The sequence below is a fragment of the Galeopterus variegatus genome, unplaced genomic scaffold (genome assembly GCF_000696425.1).
Source record: "Galeopterus variegatus unplaced genomic scaffold, G_variegatus-3.0.2 Scaffold334, whole genome shotgun sequence".
Lineage (NCBI taxonomy): Eukaryota > Metazoa > Chordata > Mammalia > Dermoptera > Cynocephalidae > Galeopterus > Galeopterus variegatus.
In genome coordinates, this window is record NW_007726445.1 from 563435 (window position 1) to 584614 (window position 21180).

The window sequence follows — 21180 nt, forward strand, 5'->3', positions numbered from 1 at the left end:
GGGGGGGGGCCCAGCCTTGGGGGGGGGGGGGGGGTCACTTGGGCTTCCTGAAGGAGTGGAGGCTTGGTCATGAAATTGGGGTTGAATCTTGAGAGTGGGAAAATGATGCATAATTTGCATGTGGGCATGGGATAGGAAAGAATATCTTCTTTGGTTCTCTCAAAGTGAGGAAGGAGCAGGAAGGAATTGGGAAGAACAAGGGAGAAGGGACCAGGGAGAAGGGTATTATGCTTGGTCCAACACAGGGTAAGGGGAGGGAAGACTTCTCTGGCCAGACTCCCCATGCAGGTCCAGGCAAGGTTCTTTGTTAAACACTCCCCGTAGGACCATGCTGCTCTCCTTTGGGGCTCTTCTCTCATTTTGTGATTCTGTATCCATTGCTGTGATTATTTATTTCATATCCGTCTCCTCCAGTGGAGTAGGTTGTTTGGGAGCAGGTGCTCTGTCGCTAGCATCGGCATAGTGCCTGGCATGAACTAGGTGTTTCCTATCGTGTGAATGTTTGTGTTCCCCCCAAACTCATGCTGAAACTTAACCCCAATGCAGCAGTATTAAGAGGTGGGGCCTTTAGGAGGTGATTAGGCCATGAGGGCTCCACCCTCATGAATGGATTAGCACTTTAAAAAAGGGCTTGTGGGGGCAAGTTCACCTTTCTGCACCTTCAGCCATGTGAGGACACAGTGTTTGTCCCCTGCAGAGGACAAAGCAAAAAGATGCCATATTGGGAGCAGACAGCAGCTTTTGCCAGGCACCAAACATACCTGTGCCTTAATCTTGGACTTCCCAGCCTCTAGAATTGTGAGAAATAAATTTCTATTGTTTATAAATTACCCTGTTGGTAGTATTTTGTTATAGTAGTGCAAATGGACTAAGTGCGTTATAAATATTTCTTGAGTGAATCTATAGAAATCAATCAGGCTGTTGGTTTGAATCCCTATAAATAGTCCCAGGGAAAACAGGAAGGAACATGGCCTGAAGGGACAGGAATAATCTGCCAGAGGGACAGGTGCTGGGGTCAGTGTTTTCTGGTGGAAAGTACGATTCAATCTGATCAGCAGATGTCCCTGGGGGCCATCCTGCCTCCAACCCCTGTCTCCCTCCAACCAACTACTAAATCAGGTCTGGGACTGAGGGGACGTGAAATCAGAAGCAAAGCCCACCTCCTTGGAGTCACACCCATTTAGTTGGAATGTCGAGGTATCCATGGAAGCAGCGGCTGGGACATGGCCTTGGGCTCTGGCAGACCCTCCAGTGGCTGGTCCCTCTGGCTCTTCTTCAGCCGTAGGACCAGTCCAGAAGGGCAGAATTTGAGAAAGAATTTAAGAAAGATTAGATACATTTCTGGAGCTCGATGGTATGACAGATGTGAGGAAAAGTGAGAAGAGGAGCTTTTTATTAAGGGGGGGGGTGGGCTTGGCTCTTGGCTTATTTAGTGTGAAGCCACGTGGACATGATATATAGGAAGCTGGCATTTAGGACTGGAGCCAGTACTTGACAAGTCCTAACCTTCTAGGCCTGGGGGAAAAGGTTTGCTGACACCCCCAACAGAGGAAGTGTGGAAAGCATGACAGGAAGCAGGACGGGGCAAGGTAGAGAGGCTGAAGATGGGGTAAAGTAGGGTTGGCAGAAGAGAAAGGAACCTGAGACCCAGAGAAGGAGGTCCTGGAATGGTCCAAGCCTGGAAGGTTTCCATCACCAAGTGTGGAGAGAACAAGGGACCATTTGGAAAGCTCTCACTTGCTGCATGCCCCTGGGCAAATCACCTTGTCTCTCTGGGCCTCTGTTTCTCTCATCTTTGAAGAATTCAAAGGAATTTTAAAAATTCATTTTGAAGAGTTTTATTTTTTATTTATTTATTTTTTTAAAAAAGATGACCGGTAAGGGGATCTTAACCCTTGACTTGGTGTTGTCAGCACCACGCTCAGCCAGTGAGCAAACCGGCCATCCTTATATGGGATCCGAACCCGGGGCCTTGGTGTTATCAGCACTGCACTCTCCCGAGTGAGCCACTGGGCCGGCCCCCATTTTGAAGAGTTTTAGACTGATGAACACTCAGGGGTCAACCAGTTTAAATGTTCTGAGATACTTTGAGTGGATGGAGGAGAACTTTGAGTAGGATCCAGAAGGAGGGCATCAATTGGGGGAAGGCAGGAAGGGGGGCGTATCTGGGCACTAAAGAGTAGCAGCCAAGAGTGTGAGGATTGAAGTTATGTTTCTTGGTTCAAATTTTAGTTTTACCACTTCCTAATTGTGAGACCTTGAACAAGTTACTTAAAATCTTTACACCTCAGTTTACCCGTCAACACAATGGGAATAGCAACAGCACTTCTCTCCCAGGGTTTGTGTGAGGATGAGATAATCTCATAGCACGTGTAAAGTACTTGGCCCAGCACATGATGCAGAGTAAGCACTCAATAGATATTAGCAATAACAGTGAGATGGTAATTTATAAGGAGGTGATAGTTGTAGCTGACCCACTCTCTGTCACAGCCACAACGGGTAAACACTATATTAAAGCAAAGGAAAGATTGAGATTATTTTTAGGGGTGGCTTGGATAGTTAAATTTGACCAGTATGACACAAGTAGCCAAGGGCAATTATGCAATCTCTTTCTCTTCAGGCCTTTAAACTAGACCAAACTGTTGTTCTGCACAGTGGCACTCTCACTTAATGCACTGACATATCCATGATCACTTCTGATATATATATGGAAGTACTAGAATCTGTTAAAAACCCAACAGCCAACAACAAGAACAAAACCCAGTGGATTTGCTGTTATGAAAACATTCACCAGCTATGATTTTTTTTTCACAATAGTCAACTGAACCACAAATTGAACTTAAATCATAGTCAGAAAAAATTTAAGGGGCACCAAACTTGGTCAAAATCTATCAGTCAGAGGCACCTAAAAGAGGCAATGAAAACAGCCCTCGACTTGGAATAAAATGAGCTTGGTTAGCCTCCCAGCTCAACTGCTTCTTGGCTCTGTCAGTTTGGATAAGTGGCCTTCCTTCTCTGAGCCCCAGGCTTTTCATCTGTAAAATGAACCATTGGGACTAGTGACCTCCAGTCACTTCCTGAAGATACAGAGACTGGATTTTTATGACTGTGGCAGGTACCACGAAACAGGCAGATGAACACGAGCACTGTTAGAACCACAGAGCCTCAGAGACTGGCCCTGTCTTCTCCTGTGTCTCACTGTCAGCCTCCGTCCACCCCCCAGACGCCTATTCTCCAGCCACCCCAGAATGTTCTCCAGTTTCCCCATCAACTTACAGACTTCTTGGATTTTGCTCCTGCTGTCCTGTTGCTCTCTTTGTCTGAAGTACCCTCTCTTTCCTTCATTCGCAGTTTAGTGGCTACTCTGTTGCAGGCACCAGGCTGTATGGATCCTTCTCTAGCTCTAGAACTCCTGCTTATATGCCAAGGCCCAACTCAAATGTCATGTCCTCCAAGGAGCTCACCTGCTCATATCCCCCTCACGTATTTCCATCAGAGTAGATTTTAGGTCTCTTCCAACTTGGGGCTGGCCTGCCTGTCCCACTCTCAGCCTCCTTCTGGGGCAATTAGTCCGACAGAGTGTTATTTTGTGATAAGGGAGACCAGTGCCATTCTTTGGGGTGCTATATGTGCAGTGCCTTGCCCTTCAGGAGGAGGTTCAGTCAGGCTGCTGGCAACTGCAAGCCAAGCCAAGCCAGTCTGCGAATCAGGGCCATGGAGGTCAGGAGAGGATCTGCTTCAAGGGAACGGCTACCAGAGGCCCCTCATGTGAGAACGGCTAGGACCCATCACTTTGACTTGGACAACACAAGAAACCTTCAAAGTTAAAAGAAAGTGAACTAGATTGTAAAAATCTGAGAGCAAGGACCGTGACTTCCTTCGCTTCTCTGATTTCACTGCCTGACAGCACCGGGCATGCAGAAGTGCACCTCTTGCCCTTTCAAAACTCACCTTGGGCATCAGTCCAGGGAAGCTTTCCATACCTCCTTCCCTCTACCTCTGCCTGCACCCCACCAGAAAGACAGACGGAAAGCACCACTTCTGTGCTCCCAGGGCATCTTATGCTTGCCTCTTGCCCACAACATGGTATTGAAAATATCTATTGGAGTGTCTGTCACCCTCACTAGACTGAGGGCTCCGTGAGGGCAGGGACCTAGTGCAGCATTTGACACAAAGATCAGGCTCAGTGAGTTCCTGCAGCAGCTTTCTAACTGGTCCCCATGCTTCCAATCTGGATCCCCCCAGACTACCCTCCCTGCAGCAGCCAGAATGATCTCCTCCAAACACAAATCATTCCATGTCACCTGCCCGATGAAGCCCCCCTGAGGATTCTCCAGTGCAGTTGGAGTATGACTTTGAAGAGATGGCTTCTCAGCATTCGTGCCTCACTTCCACTGTCATCTCCTTAACGAGGTCTTGCCTGGTTGCCCATCTCTCTTAGTGACCACTCTACCAGGTCTTGCTTCTTTATTTAATTTGTGGCACCCATCGCCACCTGAAATGGTCTTGGCTGTCTATTCCTCGACTTGCTTATGCCTGACTCTGCCCTAGGTGGGCAGATGTAAGCTCTGGAAAAGCAGGGACTTTACATGTTTTGTTGACCTGGTGCCTATAACAGTGCCTCGCATTTAGTTGCTACTCAATGAATACTTGCAGAATGAAGGAACCACCAACAAATTTGGTTTTGTCGAACTGAGTTACTGTTTTTGAATGGAGGGAACAAACCACTGAGAGAGAATGAAAGGTGGGTGGGAGGGACTGGTGGCAAGTGAGGGTTTGGGGGCCTTGCCATGGAGGGAGCTCCTCTCTTCAGGTCTCAGCAATAATTAAAGGTGGTTGTTATGATCCCCCCTGCTTGTCTTTTCCAGACTCAATACCCCAAGCCTTTCAACCATCTTCCCCTTGTAATTTTCTCTTTTCATTATTAAGAAGAGACTCGGAAGCTGAACCTTGTGCATTGTGAAGGAGTTGTTCCTGGTTAGCTATGACGCCCAGTTACTTCTCAAAGGCATTCCCCTCTGAAAGCACCACTGCTTCATAGGTCTGCATCTCACTATGGAGAGCAGGAGGGGAAAAAGCAGCAAGTAAAGAAAAGCTCAGAGAGAGAATGCAGAAGGCAGACAGAGACAGGGCCAAGTCAAGAAGGAAAGGGGGAGAAGCAGGCAGGGGAGAGGAGGGGAACAGAGCAGACTCAGGCTGCATGCTGGCATCCAGCTACCCCTGCGGCCTCTGGTGCCTCCCCTCTGCTGTCCTCGCTTACGGTCTGCATGTGACAATGCTGGGTGCATGGTCACACATGGAAGAACTCATAGAGTAAAGGGAAAACCTGGGGCTCTCACAGGATGAGGCCAGCAGCTCTCCCCTGGGGCTCACTTCCTTGTCTCCTGTGTCAGGGAGGGGATCACTGGAGACACGGAGTGTGGGTCCAGTCTGGTCAGGGACTGCCACAGTTTCGGAGGAGAGGAATGGTTTCAGGTCTGAACCCCAAGAGGCAACAGGACTTGAGCAAGCTGTTGTTTCAGTCTTGTCATCAACTTTGGTAATTGCAATGTCAAAATCCATGACACAGGGCTTTCTAAAATATAAAATTTAAGCAACTGCTGGGGTGGGGGTAGGGCACTGGAGTTGGGTTCTGAAGCTTACTTCAGACCAGGGCCCGCATCAAAGTTGTGCAAGATTACCTCACTGGGCTTGTAAAAGCGGAGGCCTTTCTTCCCGGCAAGGTCTTGGCAAACAGCACAAAATTATATTATTTATCCTATAGGGGTTTTGGGTTGTGCCTTGCCTAATTGAGATGGAGCCTGGAGTCTTTTGAGACTCTGGCTAAATCTGCTTTTTCTGAGGAGTGCCACTATGGGCTCTCTTTAGCTCTCATCTGGACCATAGCAGCAGCCACCAAACAGGCCATGCACCTGTGGTCTTATTCCTGCCCCAAATCCATCCCATAGACCACAGACAGATAGACTTTTATAAAATACAAATATGATGATACCGTTTCCTTCCCTGGAGCCTTCACTGCTCTGCCCTCTGTTCTACTGAATGAAGTACACTTCCTGGCCTAATACCTTCCCTGTTCACCCCTGTTTCTCCCACCTGTCCCCCTGCACCCCCAGGGCTCCTCATTCCTGTCAAACCCACATCCTCCACTTGCAGGCCCTTGAACAGGTGGTCTCCTCTCTCTGAAGTACCCTCATGCTCATCCTGGATGCCTACGGCTACCAGCCTCGATCCCACTCTGCACCCTCCCCTGCAGGGAGACAGCCCCAATAAAGGGCATCACTCCCACCTCATAGTCCCACCGAACTTTACATCTCCCTATCCTTTCATTTTCCATTTTAGAATAATCTGAGGCACTGTCTTGACTCCCCCGCAGGCCTGGGAGCTCCCTGACAAGAGTCAAGTGTCACTTATCATGCAGCATGCCGGAGCATTATACAGTGACCAACACAGAGGAAGTCTGCAGTGAATGAATGGACAAACAAGTGAATTAACACATGAATTAATTTCTCCCCCAAATTCTGGTGCCATCTTGTGCCACCCAGGCCCTGGAACACACCAGACTCTGTGAAGTGTCTGGGCAGAGTTAACCAGCTCAGGCCGACACTGCTCCTTCCTCATCCTTCCCAGAAAGGCATCCAGAAGTTCAGGTTCCACTGTTAACCCCCAGGCTGGAGGGCAACTCACCCTTATAGAAACTGGGGGATAGTCATCTGATGACAGGCGCTCTTTGGTTCTTCAGTCATGTTGATGCCAGGGAAATCCCCAGAGTTTATGTTTCCCAAAAGGACTCATTAATCATAGAGGTCACTGCCAATTCTAACTTAGAGTGGAAATCTCAACCTTGACATTGACACTCTTGCTCTCTATCTGAGAGAAGAAGCTGCTCCCCTCTACTCAACAGAACTAATTACTTTTGGAATGGAAGTGGCTAATGGGGAGGAAGAGGTTAAGTCACCTTAATGGGCTCTGTTAAACTATGTCTAAAGCAAATCCCGTAGGGTCCTGTACAAGTCACTTGCTGTCAGACCTTCACCTGTGGTGGAGAAAAATCTCCTGCACTCACACTGAGTTAGCAGAGAGATAAGGCAAAGGAAGTATTCTTGACATCTAAGAAGGCCTATTCTCTCTTCCATCCTGCTGCTCAGTGGCTCTGCTTTCTGCCAGCCTCCAGGTCATGGGACCGCTGGTAAACCCCCAGGTCCTCAAAGCCCCTACCACACACTCACCACACAAGCTTTGCATCCTCCCTGCAAAGGACCCACTTCTGCTCCAAACTCAGCCTCCGGTTCCCGAGAGTCCTAGGACCTTCCTACCTTCATCTGCTCCTCTGTAAGTGCTGACTGAGAGCTTGCTCCACACCGGGATCTGGGGATATGGAGAAAATCAGCCACAGTGCCTGCTTTCAGGAGCTCAGACGTGCAAATGAGGGGTTACAATTCAGTATTTGAAGTGCACTGGCAGAATTATCATAGAGTTCTTTGAGCCCTATATTCCTGAAAAGTGTGGATAGTTAGGGAAGTCTTGGAGACAGTGACTTGCTCTGAGACTTGATGGATTTGATGGGACTTACTAGAGACACTGGATGGGGAAGAGCACGGCTGGTGCAAAGGCAAAGAGGCTGGAGCCTGGAGGTCATTAGGGAGAATGTAAGTGGATGGGTGGGTGCACCGATGGAAGGAAGGATGATAAAGGGTTAGATTTATTCTGTGTCCCCAAAGGGGTGGGAGGGAAACTAGGATTAATGCCTGGCATTTCTGAGGAGATAGATTTTGGCTCAGTGTAATGAGGGACTTTCTAAGTGTCAGGGCCAAACCAGGAAGCTCCTCTTTCCTGGAGAAATTCTGACAGGTTTGGTTCAACCACTTGGTAGGGATATTGGGAAGAATCACTCAAGGGTGGGGGCGGGGCAGGTTGGATTAAATCAACAGTTTTCAAACTTTTTCCCACGACAAATCTCTTTCTTCAAATTGAAACTTCCAGCCTATGTGACAGATAAAGGCAGAACTGGCCTGATTGAACAAAGTGGTGGGAGGAGCCTTCAGATTCCCATAAACTTGCTGCCCCTTCCCTTCAGGCTTGAGGTTCTACGATGTCAATCCAGAAGCCTTCTACTGGTTTTAACAGAAGGTTTTAATCCCACTCTCCTCCCATCTCCTTTCCCCGTACCTTCCCCTGAGAAGAGAGCATAGAGCGTGGGAGAAATTTTAGAACAGGTATACAGTCGGTATTTGCTGAGAACCTGTTATGGACCAGCCACTACTCTAGGTGCTGGGAATAAAATAAATAAATAAATAAATAAATAAATAAATAAATAAATAAATAATAAAGCAGAGGAGAAGACAGAGGCATGGCCCTTGCCCTCATGGAGTTCACAGTCTAGTGGGGGAGGCAGAATCATGAGTGTATTTATGGCATATCATGATAAGTAATGGTGGGCAGAGGGGGTGAGGAGAAGCATCTAGTCCTGGCAGGTCAGTACTAGAATTCAGGCCTCCCAACTCCCAGGCTGCTTCTCTTCCTCCTGCACTAAGCTGCATTCAGAAGGGGATAAAGATGGTGGCTCTTCCCCAGATGTGAGCAAGGGAGTAGAAGGGTTGTTAGAAAATGAGTGTCCCCAGCTGTCAGGCTCCCAAGTCAGGCATGGGAGGGACTGCTGAGGGCTTCTGCTACCCAAGCCCACAGCTGGAACAGCTCCTGAGCCTTTGAATCTTCACTCCCATAGCGTAGCCCCTGGGGTCCTCAGAGCAGGAGTCAGCTATAAGCGGGCTGGGGACACAGTCGCAGCCTGCAGTCGCAGCCTGGAATCCAACCCTGGCAGCTCCACTTCACGCTCAGCACCAGGGAAGGAGCTGAGGAGATGCAGCCAGTGGAGCAGGTGGGATTCAAGCCCCTTTCTCATTGCACTGCTGTGAGCAACTCTACCACTGTATAACCTTGGACCAGTCTCTTCTCCACTTTGTGTCAGTTTCTTCATTTATAAAAGGGAGACTAGATGACTGTTAGTCTTTTTCCAGCTCCACCAAGTCCTACCTCTGTGAATCTTCTCTCTGTTGAAAGGACAGGGGCAGAGGACCCTGATCTGGTCTTTGGTTTTTGAAAGCGCACCCCAGCTGGTTGTAACCTGGGAAGGAATGCTCCCAGAGGGCAGGGAGATGGCAGAGGAGTCACTTGGATGTCCCTGAAGTAAGCGCTTAGGTCTGGAGGCCACCTCCAGCAGCAGCAGCCCTGGAGAAGCTGGAGCCAGGCCTGGCCGCAGGCTTTGCAGAGAGGAGTAAATGCCTCTGCTGGCCGGAGCTGTCAGATCCTGACCATGAGCTGGAGGAATCTGGGTCATCTCAGGGAGGTCTGCTGGCCCTTGAGGCTAAAAGTCAGAATCTTCAGACCCCAAAGGCCTTCTGGACCCAGAGTGTGAACCCCTTATGGTAGTCACTGAGCCATTTAGCTGCAGAGCTGGGATCGGAGCTCGTTTCTTCAGGTGGGCAGGTGGGGGCTCTTTTCACTCTGCCATCCTGCTGGGGCTAGAGTGGGCATGGGGCTGAACTCCCAGACTTCCACTTATGTGAGCAACCCTCCCCCCAACACCCACGGTTAGGATGCTGGGTCTGTTAGGAGAGACCAGCTGCTCCCTTGGATCCAAAGATGAGTCTGTGGTAAACACTCCCTCTTTGTTCTTGTTCTGCTGCCTGAGCTCCAGTGTTCCTCTCCAGACATGGCTCTGTCTAGGTGCATTTCTGGAAGCCCTATCAGGAGAGAGCTGGCTGTGTATGGACAGTGATGGGTGAAGAGGGTGTCAGGCTGGGTGGGGAGGTGGCTGGCATGTTGAGGGGAAGGGATACCCCAGTTTGACTTTCTGCAGTGACAGGGGCCATTTTGACAGGTTGGACAGGGAGGTCGTGAGCTGGGGCTGGGTGACTGGGAGCGGAGCAGTGAGGCCTGAAGTCAGAGATGAGGACGTGGTCAGGGAGGCAAGCCCAAGGCCCCAGAAGAGACCCATACATGGCTACTTCTCATGCTGTTATTGCTGAGTGAAAGGGTTGAGCCACAGATAAGGGCAGGACTGTCTGATGTTCAGACCCTGGGAAGGACAGGCTGGGAAGGATGTGGAAGAAGCACACAGAGCACTGGCTTGGAGGAAGACTTTATTTTCCCCTCAGCCCCAATCTCACAGCCAAGGCAGTGCACACGACAGCCCCTGTGGCCCTGGTTGGGCAGGTGCAGGGTGGCCTGGCCTCCTGACTAGTGGCTGGGGGGGTGGCCAGCACACAGAGCACTGGCTTGGAGGAAGACTTTATTTTCCCCTCAGCCCCAATCTCACAGCCAAGGCAGTGCACACGACAGCCCCTGTGGCCCTGGTTGGGCAGGTGCAGGGTGGCCTGGCCTCCTGACTAGTGGCTGTGGCCATGGCCACCGTGGCTGTGGCCATGGCCACCGTGACTGTGACCATGGCCACCATGACTGTGGCCATGGCCATCTTCCCCGAGGCCTGGCCCGTGCTTGTGGCCCGGCGAAGAGGAACCCTTATGCATCTGCACGTGGGAGGCTTGGGTCAGCCTTGCCATCATGATGATGAATTCCTCAAAGCTCAGCTCCTTGTCTTGGTTGGTGTCCAGGTCCTCCAGGATGTGGTTTATGGTTTTGTCATCCCTCTCCTCCTTCTGTGGGAGGGGCAGAGAAGAGAGAGAGCTATCAGGGCTGGGTGTGGCCAGTGGGGACTGGGTAGCACAGTGAATGACCAATGGCAAATGCACAGGGAAGCCCAGCTGCTGGGGCTCAATTTAAAAATTGAAAGCGGCCATGGACCAAGTGCCTACGATGGAGCAGATGCTAAACGTGTGCTGAACACTCTCCAATTTATTCCCATCCATCCCTGTGACCTGGGTACTAGGGTTCTCTCCATTTTACAGAAGAGGAAACTGAGGTCAAGAAACCTGCCCGAGTTCACATAATTAGTAAGTCTAGAATGCCTCATTTGGTCCGTATAACAACTTTGACAGGTAGAAGTGGTGTCTTCCTTGAGGAAGACTTGAGGAACCAAGTGCTAGAAAGAGTGATTTGTTTTTCCAGATTGACAAGGCTCAGAGGCAGACGAGAGGAGGTGCAGACTCAGGTGTGACTGAGAGTCCAGTTCTGTCCCCTTCCATCCTCTCTTCCCCACGCCTTCCTGCCTCTCCCTACTCTTCCCTCTGGACGGTACTAAGTAGTGAAACTCATTTCAACTGACATAGTGGGGAAGTGCTGGAGAAAACTGGATGTTACGAGGTCTTGAATGGGGTAGAGAGCAGTGGAGATGCTCTGTTGACCCCACAGAGTGAGATGGTCAGCAAGGGGGGTGTCAGAAGAGGAGGAAAGATCCAGGTGGGGAAAGGAAGTGAGACTGGGACCCCTGTGTCCCGCCTTCTCAGTCCAGGCCACTGTTTCCCCAAATTTGAAAAAAGCAAACACAAAACAAGAAGGCTGTTGGAACTAACACCCCCTCGTGCTAGAACTGCCTAATCAGTTTCAGATCAGGAGAGAAAAACGAATGTTTTCCTGAGTGCTCTGTGCATGCCAGTGCTGTGCTGGGTGCTTTCCGTGTGTCATTTACTAATTTATTTCTACCATAGACCCTTAGGATTAGCAAAGCCCTCCGGGTCTTCTACACCAAGTTCCTGTCTGAAGCTTAGTGTCTCCTCAGATTCCTGCCAAGGGGTGTCCTCAGGTGCTTCCCTTCTCAACCTTCAGGTCTCAGTTCCAATGTCACCTCCTCAGAGAGGCCCTTCTTGTCCACCCTAACTATCACCTCCACCCACCCAGCCCAGTCACCCACAATATTCTGTCTTACGTTCTTCGAGGCAATTCTTGGCAGTGGATTTTTCTGTGCTCTTTATTTGTCAACATCTTTGCTGCGCATCTCCCCCATTGGGAAAATGGGTTCCCTGCTCACCGCCACATCCCTCCGCCCAGAACAGCACACAGCAGATGTTCAATTGAACAATTTCGTGACTCTATCGGTGCTGTCTCACTTTGAGGTCCGCTAATGACAGGGCACCTGCTGCCTCTGGAGGCTGGGTTGAAGGAGCTAGAGTTTTCTCTTTGACTGCTGCAGCCTGCACCCCATCCTCCCTCCTTAATCCACATTGCTGCAAGGCTGGGTCAGGCCTGCCAGAGTGCCGCCCTACCTTGAGGAAGTTTTGTAGCTCTTTTTTCACCAGCTGTTTGAATTCTTTCTGGTTCAGGGTGTCTGGGTTCCCCAGCCGTGTAGAGTACTGGTGGAAGACGTTGATCACGGTCTCTATGCTGCTTTCCATCAGTGACATTTCACACGCCATCTTGCACTCTGTCTGCATAATGGAGAAGCAAGGGTTGCAGTGCTTAGAATAAAAGGCTAGCTGGCTGGTTAGCTCAGTTGGTTAGAAGAAAAAGCCGTCAGGCTTCCTTGACACTTTCTATCGGCTGATCGCAGGAATGAAGGGAGAAATACACAATAAAAAGAAAGCATGGGCTGTAACTTAATTGGGAGACAACCTGTCATATACATGTGAGAAATAATTTTTAGAATATCTGGAGAATTCCAAAAAGCAAAGCATGTAAGGGCAGGGGGCTCTAGCAGAACATGACCTAAGAAAATGTAAAGGAAGTTTTAAAGTGAGCAAAGTCAATCAAAGAGGGCTTCCAGGAGGAGGGTTTGGAAGGAAGCTGGGTGGGGGGAGAAAAGCAATAGTTGGTAGGCAGGCTCCTGCCCAGGGAAGTGAGCAGCTCACTTACCAAAGCTGATGAGCTACACAGAGCGTTTGAGAGAGCAGTGTGGGCACAGCATTTATAGGCAGACCCTGGCTGGGATGCTCAGCCCTCCCTAGGGAGGATTGCTTCACAGGTGAGCCGTGTGGTAACCCTGAGCCCCATGACTGTTGCTGCCAGGAAGGGGGCTGGGGCAGGACAGGAAATGTTTACAAAGCTCCTTTAGCCTTTTTGTGAAATTTCCAGCCCTGGGCCTGGAACTGGTTTGGGAGGAAGCTGGTTGGTTAGTTCACTTCCCTGCACCCCAACACCCTGCTCTCCCTGAGCAAGTCAGCAAGCCCGCCACTCCTCTGGCACCTCTCAGGCCCCTGTCCCCATTGAGATTGTGGGGTGTTGTTCCACCTGTGGTAGCCTGAGGCTGGTGGTGGGCTGAGGACCCATGGGGGGCTCCAACTCACTCTGCCTCCCCCATGTGGGCAGTCTATCCCTTCCATCCAGTCCAGTGAAGATGGACAGGACCTTCTCCCATGCTTGCCTGGCTCTGTGATAAGTGTTCTCAGGAGGGTGAAGGGTTGGCATGGGGTTCTTAGATTCATAGGGTGGGAGTCAGGGTTAGAAGGGTCCTCAGAGGTGATCAACCTCTTGCATTGTAGATGAAGAAACTGATGCCCAGAGGGGGATGGGAGCAAGCTCACATAGTTGGTTGGTGACACAGCAGGAACTGGACCCAGATATCCTGTTTCCTGGTTAAGAGTGATTCGGATTACACCTCCCTCTTGCAGTCTGAGTGAGAGATTCTGAGGGCGAATATGTTTCTAGCATTTTCCAGCATTGCTCTTCTAAATCCTGATCCCAAAGTGGGGTTCATGCCCTCCAGGAACTTACATCCTAGAAGACAGCTGTTTTTATGTAGCCTCCTGGTGGGCAAGACGCGTCCCTCTCTTGCCACAAAACCTCCAGTGGCTTCCCATTGGCGGTGGAGAAAGCTGAGATGGCTTAGCTCAGCATATAAAGCCCCGGGAATGGGTCCCCCTGTCTGGTCAGGTTCCTTTCACTTCTCCTCCATGGTGGGCACACACGGCCCACCTCCCACCTTGCCATGCCAGGAGTGCCCTTCCCCTACTTTGTAGGGTGAAATCTTACCTATCCCTCGTGGCTCAGTTCAAATTCTACCTCATCCAGGAAGCCCAGTCTGTTCATCTCATTTGGAAACAATCCTTCCTTCCTGACAGTGAATCCCATACACTTCTGGCTCTCAACACTTGCTTTCCTGGAGTAAGGTTATTTACATATTTTGCCACTGTTTAATAATTGTAGATCCTCAAAAGGAAGATTCTTCTTAATGTTCATATCCTCCCATGCACACAGCCTGGGGCGTAGCCCGTGAAACACCATCGAATTTGCTGAGTGATCGCATGTCCTTACTAGCGTCCCCACCCCTGGCCCCAGGAAGTGTGCATGGAGGATCACTATGGCACCTTCCCTTACCTCCTGCTCACCCCAGCTCTCTCTCTCCATCCGGTAAGATGTTTCTCTTCTCCCACCTGTTCTGACCCTTTTGTCCAGTCTTTGTGAAGACTTCCCTCATTGCCCTGGCCCCTGCTGACCCCTCTGCCCTCTGAAAGCCAGAGGCAGCCCCTGTGCCTGCTAAGCCTGGGCCCTGCTGAGACGGCATAAGGAGTAGTGGTTAAGAGTTCAGACCGGCGCTGTGACCTTACTCTGTGCCTCACTTTCCTCATCGGTAAGATAGGATAATAACAGGACCTACCTTGAGTAGTTGCAGCGGTACCTGTAAAGTTGGCAGGAGTTCACAAATAAGAGGTATTGTTATTAGTTACCTTTTCCTTCATTCACACAACATGTATTGTCTGAGCACCTACTGCGTGCCAGACACTAACATTAGACGCTGGGGGAACTTAGCCAGTGAATCACAATACATAGGGAGAGACACTACATTATATTCTGTCTTTCTAACAACATTTTAAACTCTTGGTAGCTAAGGAAAGGGCCTGGCACAGTGCTAAGCACACAGCAAGTATTTAATAAATGCTTATGGAATGCGTGCTTGAATGAAAGAGTAAATCGTCTATGATTGAATGAACTGTGCAGACACGGCCCACGAATACGTGAATGGAAACTTCAGAGTCCTAATTGACTCTGCTGCCCATTGTTTAAGTTAAGGAAGGAGACACAGACAACAGCCAGCAGCCCACCCTGTGCTTGCCCTCCTGGGGCTGTGAAGAAACCCCTATTGTTTTAGGCAATCCTGGCAGGTGTCCTGACGCCTTTCCTGCGTGTTCCCATAGCGCCCCCTGCTGCCTATGTCGAAGCACTTTTCATCCTGGACTAAGGATCTCTGGTGCACTTGCAGGGGCAAAACGCACAAGACGAAGCCCGCTGGGCATAAGAACATCAACAGCACCAATGGGGTGACTCGTGTCAACTGACGTGGGGCCTCAGGGCTGGAGACACTCGAGAGTGGCGGAGACTGCGGCAAATGGCTGCGTTCCTAACATGAAGGGAGAGGCAGTACTCGCTCAGCCTCAAGCAAGGGCTGCTGGATCTCCTGAAGGTCCATGAAATCAGAATTTTTATGTGAAAACTCCTGTTTATAAGAATAACCATAAAAATTCGTTGAGCTATTTAAGTCAAGTGAACAGATATGATGTTGGGGGGGAGGGGAGAGAGTGGACAGGAATGGGTCAAGGGGCATGAAAATCAACTACAAAGTATATTGAGATGTAAAATAAAATAAAATATAAAAAAGAACAGAAAATAAAGAAAAGTCCTGTTTATAAAATTTGTGAACTAATTTGAAAGAAAAACAAAAACATTAACAGCAAAGCAGGGTATGTGGCCAACAAAGCATGGCTGTGGGCGATGGTGGGTAACCTCTGCTCTGCCATGGGTTCCCAACTTTCAAGTCTGGCTCTTCCATGCTGCCCACTGCCCGCTTCACCTCTGGAGTACTAGCTCCGAGCAAGGGCCTGGCTCGGGAGGTATTGGAGAAACATTTGCTCACGGGTGTGCGAATAAATGGAGAAAGGAGTGAATTTGAAATGAACACTGGTCTGTTGTCCTTTGCCCTGTGACTTCCTGCAGAGCCACCGACTGGGATCGTACAGTGTTGATTCAGGATGAAGGTAAAATAGGGGGAGAGGGAGGGAAGGCTTAGCAGTTAGTGGGAGGGGGCAGCCAGCCTGGGCTTTGAAACTGACAGGAGTCCACACCTGAGGACTCCCACTTTGACAGTGGGCCCTCATCACAGAAGGCCACAGCTACTGGACCATCCAGGTTCTGACCTGAACAGGTGGCTATTCCTGGTTTGATCAGCAGGTGCTGCAACCCTCACCCACCTCCTCCGATGCCAGATGTTGGACTGAGGGTGGTGGGAGGTGGGTCTTCTCCTCAGGGTACTGATTCTCCAGGGAAACTCAGAGCCTCCTGCTAGGGCATGGATTGGGCCAATTTTCCTGGCTGTGGACAGTGACTCTGGAGCTTGTCTTTAGGAGAAAAGGGCATGGTTTCCTCAGCTGGGTCAGAAACGAATAAGTCAACAAGCCAGCAGGCAGAGGCTCCTGTAGCTTCTTCCCCATGTCCGGAACAAGAGCATGTCTGGGTCTGTCCTTTGTCTGCAGCCCGCCTGCTGCTGCTGCCTTTCTGGGAGGTTTGGCCCTTCTGTGTGGTCATGGGATGTGACACTGGGCACCCACTGGGACCCTCCCCAGGCTCTGCCTCCTCAAACCTGTGGGACCCTGGACTGAGCGGCTGAGAGCTGGGTTCTAGTCCTAGTTCTGCCAGACTTGCTGGTGTCCTTAGAAGTCATTTCCATGTTTAGGCCTCCATTTTCTTATTCATTAGATAAGGAGGTTGGGACAGCTGGCCTTTAAGTCATTTCTAGTGCTGAGTCCAGGTTTCTGTGGGGTCCTGGTGGGCTCCATGAGTACCATGAGCCTTGCGGCTCCAGGGCACTGTCTCCTGTTATAGCTGTCCCCCGCCTCTAGCAGATGAAGTCAGGTTCCCCCTCCTCATAGGGAAGCAGAGGCCTGGGACCCATCCCCTCCCAGGTGACATAAAACCTACTGCCTCCTCCTGTCCCTCCCTTCCTCCTTGCTGACACTCCTTGGTGCTCTTCCGTGGAGACCTCTGGATCTGGACCTCCTGACCTCAGACTCCTGGAATCCCCCATCCTCCTCTGCCCATTCTGGACCTCCGGTGCATTAAGAAGGCTCAGAGAAGTCATCCACAGGTATCCTCAGACCTTTGTCCTGCTACCTTTGGGCTCTGGCCACACCAAACCTTGGCCACCCCCTGGCATCCTCATGGCCTCTGTTGACTGGCCATCCTGAGGTCCCTGGGGCACCCTGCTGTTGGCAGCCCCATTCCCTGTCCCCACTCTGGGCTGCCCCAGCATTCACAGTTGTGTCCCTCCAGTATCCTGGCTTCTTAGACCCGCCACCTGAAGCTTTCCCAAGACTGAACACCTCCCCCTGCCTCCACCTCAGCTGTCTCCGCTCATAATCCTCGTAGTTTCTGGGAAACTTTACCTTCCTAATTGAAAAAGCTGGCATTCCCTCTCTGTCCCCTGGCTGCTGTTTTGCAGTCTCCCTTCTCTCCCATCTCTTGCTGAGCCTGGCTTTTGTTCTCATTATCTTCTCCCAGCCAGTATCTTAGTATCTCGCTGCTGGTTTCCTCTGCCTCTCAGGAATCCCTTTGAAGAGTACAGCCCTTTGTAGAAAATAGAAGGTTTTCACAAACATCACCATGCTGGCATTATAATTACTGGCCTTTGGGTCTGTCTCCCTCACTTGATTATTAACCTCTTGAGAGCAGAGTTCTCGAGTTACTCATCCCTGGATGGTAAGCTTTGCACACAAGGGACATCTGATAAATGTCTGCACAATAAAATTGAAAGACTCGGTTTTGATAGAATTTACGCTTATAAGATTGTTGTTTCCTGTAATTAAGAAGTTGTGCAACACAGGAGAATGCAGAGAAGGATAAAAAAGAAGTGGGGAGGAGTCATGGAGAACTAGGGGGATGAGGGAGATTCCTAGTGGGTGAAAGGCGGCTCCAGAATGGTCGAAGAGCGCATGCTGCCACCTTGTGGCTTACCTGAGCTAGGACAGCCTGTGACATTCCTTTGGTCCCGGATTTTCAACCTTTTAGTTCTCAGGACAATTTTATACTTGTAGAAATTATTGAGTATCCAAAAGAGCTATTGTGGGTTATGCCTATCAATATTTACCATATTAAAATTTTAAAAAATTTAAAATGTTTATTAATTAACTTAAAGTAGTATTAATAAGCCCATTACATATTAGCACATTTTAAAAAATTAAAAATAATTATATATATTTTAAACAGATGGTGAGAAGAGTGTCTTTTTTTAAAAACGTTTTTGCAGACCTCTTCACTGTAGGGCTTCAAAGAAGACAGCTGGATTCTTGTATCTACTTCTGTATTCGGTGTGTTGCTATATGTTGTTTTGGTTGAAGACATGAATAAAATCCAGCCTCCCATGGCTAAGTAGTTACAAAAGGGAGAAATATATTAGCAGCCTTCAGAAATAATTGTGGATATTCTTCTATGATCCTACATCAAGATTCAAGAAGTAGTAGTTTCTTAAAGGTTAGTCGCAAAGTAGAATCTGAAACCTTATCAATGAGTTCTTTGTACTCTATTACGTTAGAATCAATTGGTCTATCTTGAAATTTGGATGAATTTTTTTATCCGGGCATGATTTTGTAACTTCATATATTGGTCACTCAAGGAAATATTGGTTCATTGAGTTATGCACATCTCCTAAATGCTGACACATTTCATTATCCTATATATATACATATTTATGTGTTTGTATATAGTATGTATGTATATAAATCACATTCGTTAATACCACTGCTGACCTCATCAATAAGGCCTTTAAACATTGGGACTCTGTCAAACTCAAGGTGGCAGACACAAATTTTCCAAAATTCTAATTTTTGCTTGAACGTTCAATTTTATTATGCTAACAAATTCCATTAGTTGTTTTCCTTGAAGTGAGAGACTCACTTTATTCATTTTCAAGAAAGTGTCTGCCATCTACCCAAGTATGAGTATCCATAGTTTGGCTGTTATTTGTTCTTTCAAGCAAAAAATGGAGTTGCATGAAAAAAGTGGCTTGTTCAGTTCACAACTCAATCATGGGAGTGTTTTTCCTTGAGAGAAACATGGCTGAAATTTAATAAAATGAATGATTCTCACCGCTTTATCAGGAACATTAAGTGAAGCTCTTTGTTTTGAAACAGTGCACTGTGAAGACTGCAGTGACCGCTGGGGCAGTCCGGTGCCACTGCCTGGGTTTATTCTAAGTCACAGGCGGCTGCTTGTGTCTTGAGTGTCAATATCAGCACCACGAGGGAAGTGAGGAACCGGGGGTTCTCGGCTTGTGGGAGGCTTCCTGTGTTGGCTCAGGGATAGTATTCTGGAAATAGTTTGAACCCCCTGAAGGGTTTCGGGGTCCCCCAGCTCCCATTTGAGAACCACTGCCTCAGGCACACATTACTTGAAGCACACCCATGTGCCTGCCTATGTTTCCTTCCCTTCCCTCTTTCCACTCCTTTTTAAAGCCTGCCCTGCTCTGCCAGCCACTGGTAAAGAGACAGACTTGGGAGCTGACCTCGTGGAGATTATGATTGCAATTTATGATGAGTGCTTGGAAGGAGAGGAAGGGCTGAGGCTTGGCAAGTCCTGCCCAGTCACCAAGGCCTCTCTGAATTAGCTGAGCTCCAGCGGAGCCTCCAGGCCCTGGTGAAGAGTGAGGTGGGGGCACTTGGAAGGGTCCTGCAGTGGTGGGAGGGGGGCAGAGAGCAATGGGAGCCCACTGGCAGAGTGGGGTGAGATGGGGCTGGGGGCCGACAAGGGCCAGGTCATTCAGGACTCAGGGTTTTAGTCCTAAATTCACAGAACCAGAGAGGGACAGCCCACTCTGCTCTCTTCCTCCCTCCCGATGCCCTCGTTGAGAACACGTGTGCCTAAGGAAGCCTTCAACCTGTTAGTCCCCAAGAACTTGTGGTCTCTGGATGGGGCAGAGGATTTGTTGGTCCTCTTAGGCAGCCACCTCCCAGTCTCTCCTTGGTTTCTCACTTCCACACCCCTCTGCAGAGTGGAACTAGTCTTCTCCGCTCCTTACCTGATGCCCCAAGGGCAAGCCCGCAGACCTTCTCATTATATGAGCTGTGTTAGTCAGGAAGGGCAGACAGCCCGAGGCATGGAAAAACAACATGTCCCCTAGATCAGGAGAACTGCAGGGTCCCTAGGAGCTGATCCTGGTCTCTGGTTCTTGGTTTCCTTCATCTCTGCCTCCGCTTCTGCCGCACATGCACCCTTGCCTCAGGACGGAGCTCAGCAGCCCATGCTCCTGGTCACAGGGCTCCAGCCTGGGCCCATGGGCAAGACTGGGGAGACCAGTGGATAGACCCAGTGCATATTACAGAGGCCCCTTCCAGGGAGCTTTTCAGGGACCTCGGGCCTGAGAGTAAGCCTGCAACTCACTAAGGGCAACCCTTTTGGATTCGGGGCATTTCCTCAGTGTCTTGGGGGGCTGCCCCACTCACTGGGAGACCAGCACCCTACTGCATTCTTGGAAAGTGTCATGTGGCATTTCCTCTGCAAAGACTGAAGGGCCCCAGGAGACCACAGCTGCAGACTGTGGAGTGTGCCTAGGTGATGACTGTAACATGGCCTTGAGCCAGGAGTGGGCAAAGGCATGGAGTTTCTTGGTTGGTAGGAGGCTTCCTGTGTGGGTGACAGTTTGAGGCTGAGGGTGGGATGTGGCAGGAGGGAAGGCGATGGACGTGTAGGCTACAGGGTCAGGATTAGGCACAGTGAGCTGCCTCCTGGGAATGTCCCTTTCAGTTTCCCTCCGTCTGTCCTGTCCCTGCTGGTGACGCTGGTGGAAGGGGTGGGTGGGTGTCGGTGAGTGACCTCATTCCACAGCCTTCAGACTCCTGGAGCAGATCTGTCTTCACGAGCAGGAAGTTCCCAGATGTCAGGGGTACAACCCTGGGCCCCACAGGCATCCCCGGCTTGGTTGGGCTCGTGGAAGGCTGGGGATGAGGAAGGAGCTCAGGGCATGTTGGGCAATCGTGCTCTTTCCCAGGGAGGAGGTGCCTGGGCTTATTCACAGGGCGGGTCCCCAGGTGCTCTCAGCCTGAGTCTGGTCCCACCCGAGTCTCTCTCGATGCTGTGCACGGAGCCTGCTCAGACAGAGCCTCAGACCTCTGCCCTCCTCCTTCTTGCCATCTTTTGTTGAGGACCCCAGGTTTTCCTTTCCTCTCTGGGAAGCCAGAACCAGGGTGCTCCATGCACAGAGGGAGTGCTCTCTAGTGCAAGGGACAGTGGAGGCGGAGGACCAGCTGCAGAAGGAGGGCAGGGGCCGGAGGCCAGGTCTGAAGGGAAGGAACTGCCAGCCAGTGAGCG

The 21180-nt window shown here is 50.0% G+C and overlaps 1 protein-coding gene across 1 annotated transcript; it reads right to left on the reverse strand.

Moving 5' to 3' along the window:
- Window positions 1-10271: 10271 nt before the first annotated feature.
- On the reverse strand, window positions 10272-12773 carry S100A9 (S100 calcium binding protein A9). The gene is made up of 3 exons (XM_008567637.1): window positions 12745-12773; window positions 12159-12320; window positions 10272-10655 (listed from the first exon to the last, which is right to left on the reverse strand). The coding sequence occupies exons 2-3, from the start codon at window positions 12306-12308 to the stop codon at window positions 10386-10388; spliced, it is 420 nt and encodes a 139-aa protein (XP_008565859.1). The 5' UTR covers window positions 12309-12320; window positions 12745-12773; the 3' UTR covers window positions 10272-10385.
- Window positions 12774-21180: the final 8407 nt, after the last annotated feature.

Coding starts and splice junctions, on each gene's coding strand:
- S100A9 (XM_008567637.1), bottom strand. CDS start 12,308: ATGGCGTGTGAAATGTCACTGATGGAAAGCAGCATAGAGACCGTGATC. Junction 10,656..12,158: donor AGCTACAAAACTTCCTCAAG/GTAGGGCGGCAC, acceptor CCCCTCCCACAG/AAGGAGGAGAGGGATGACAA.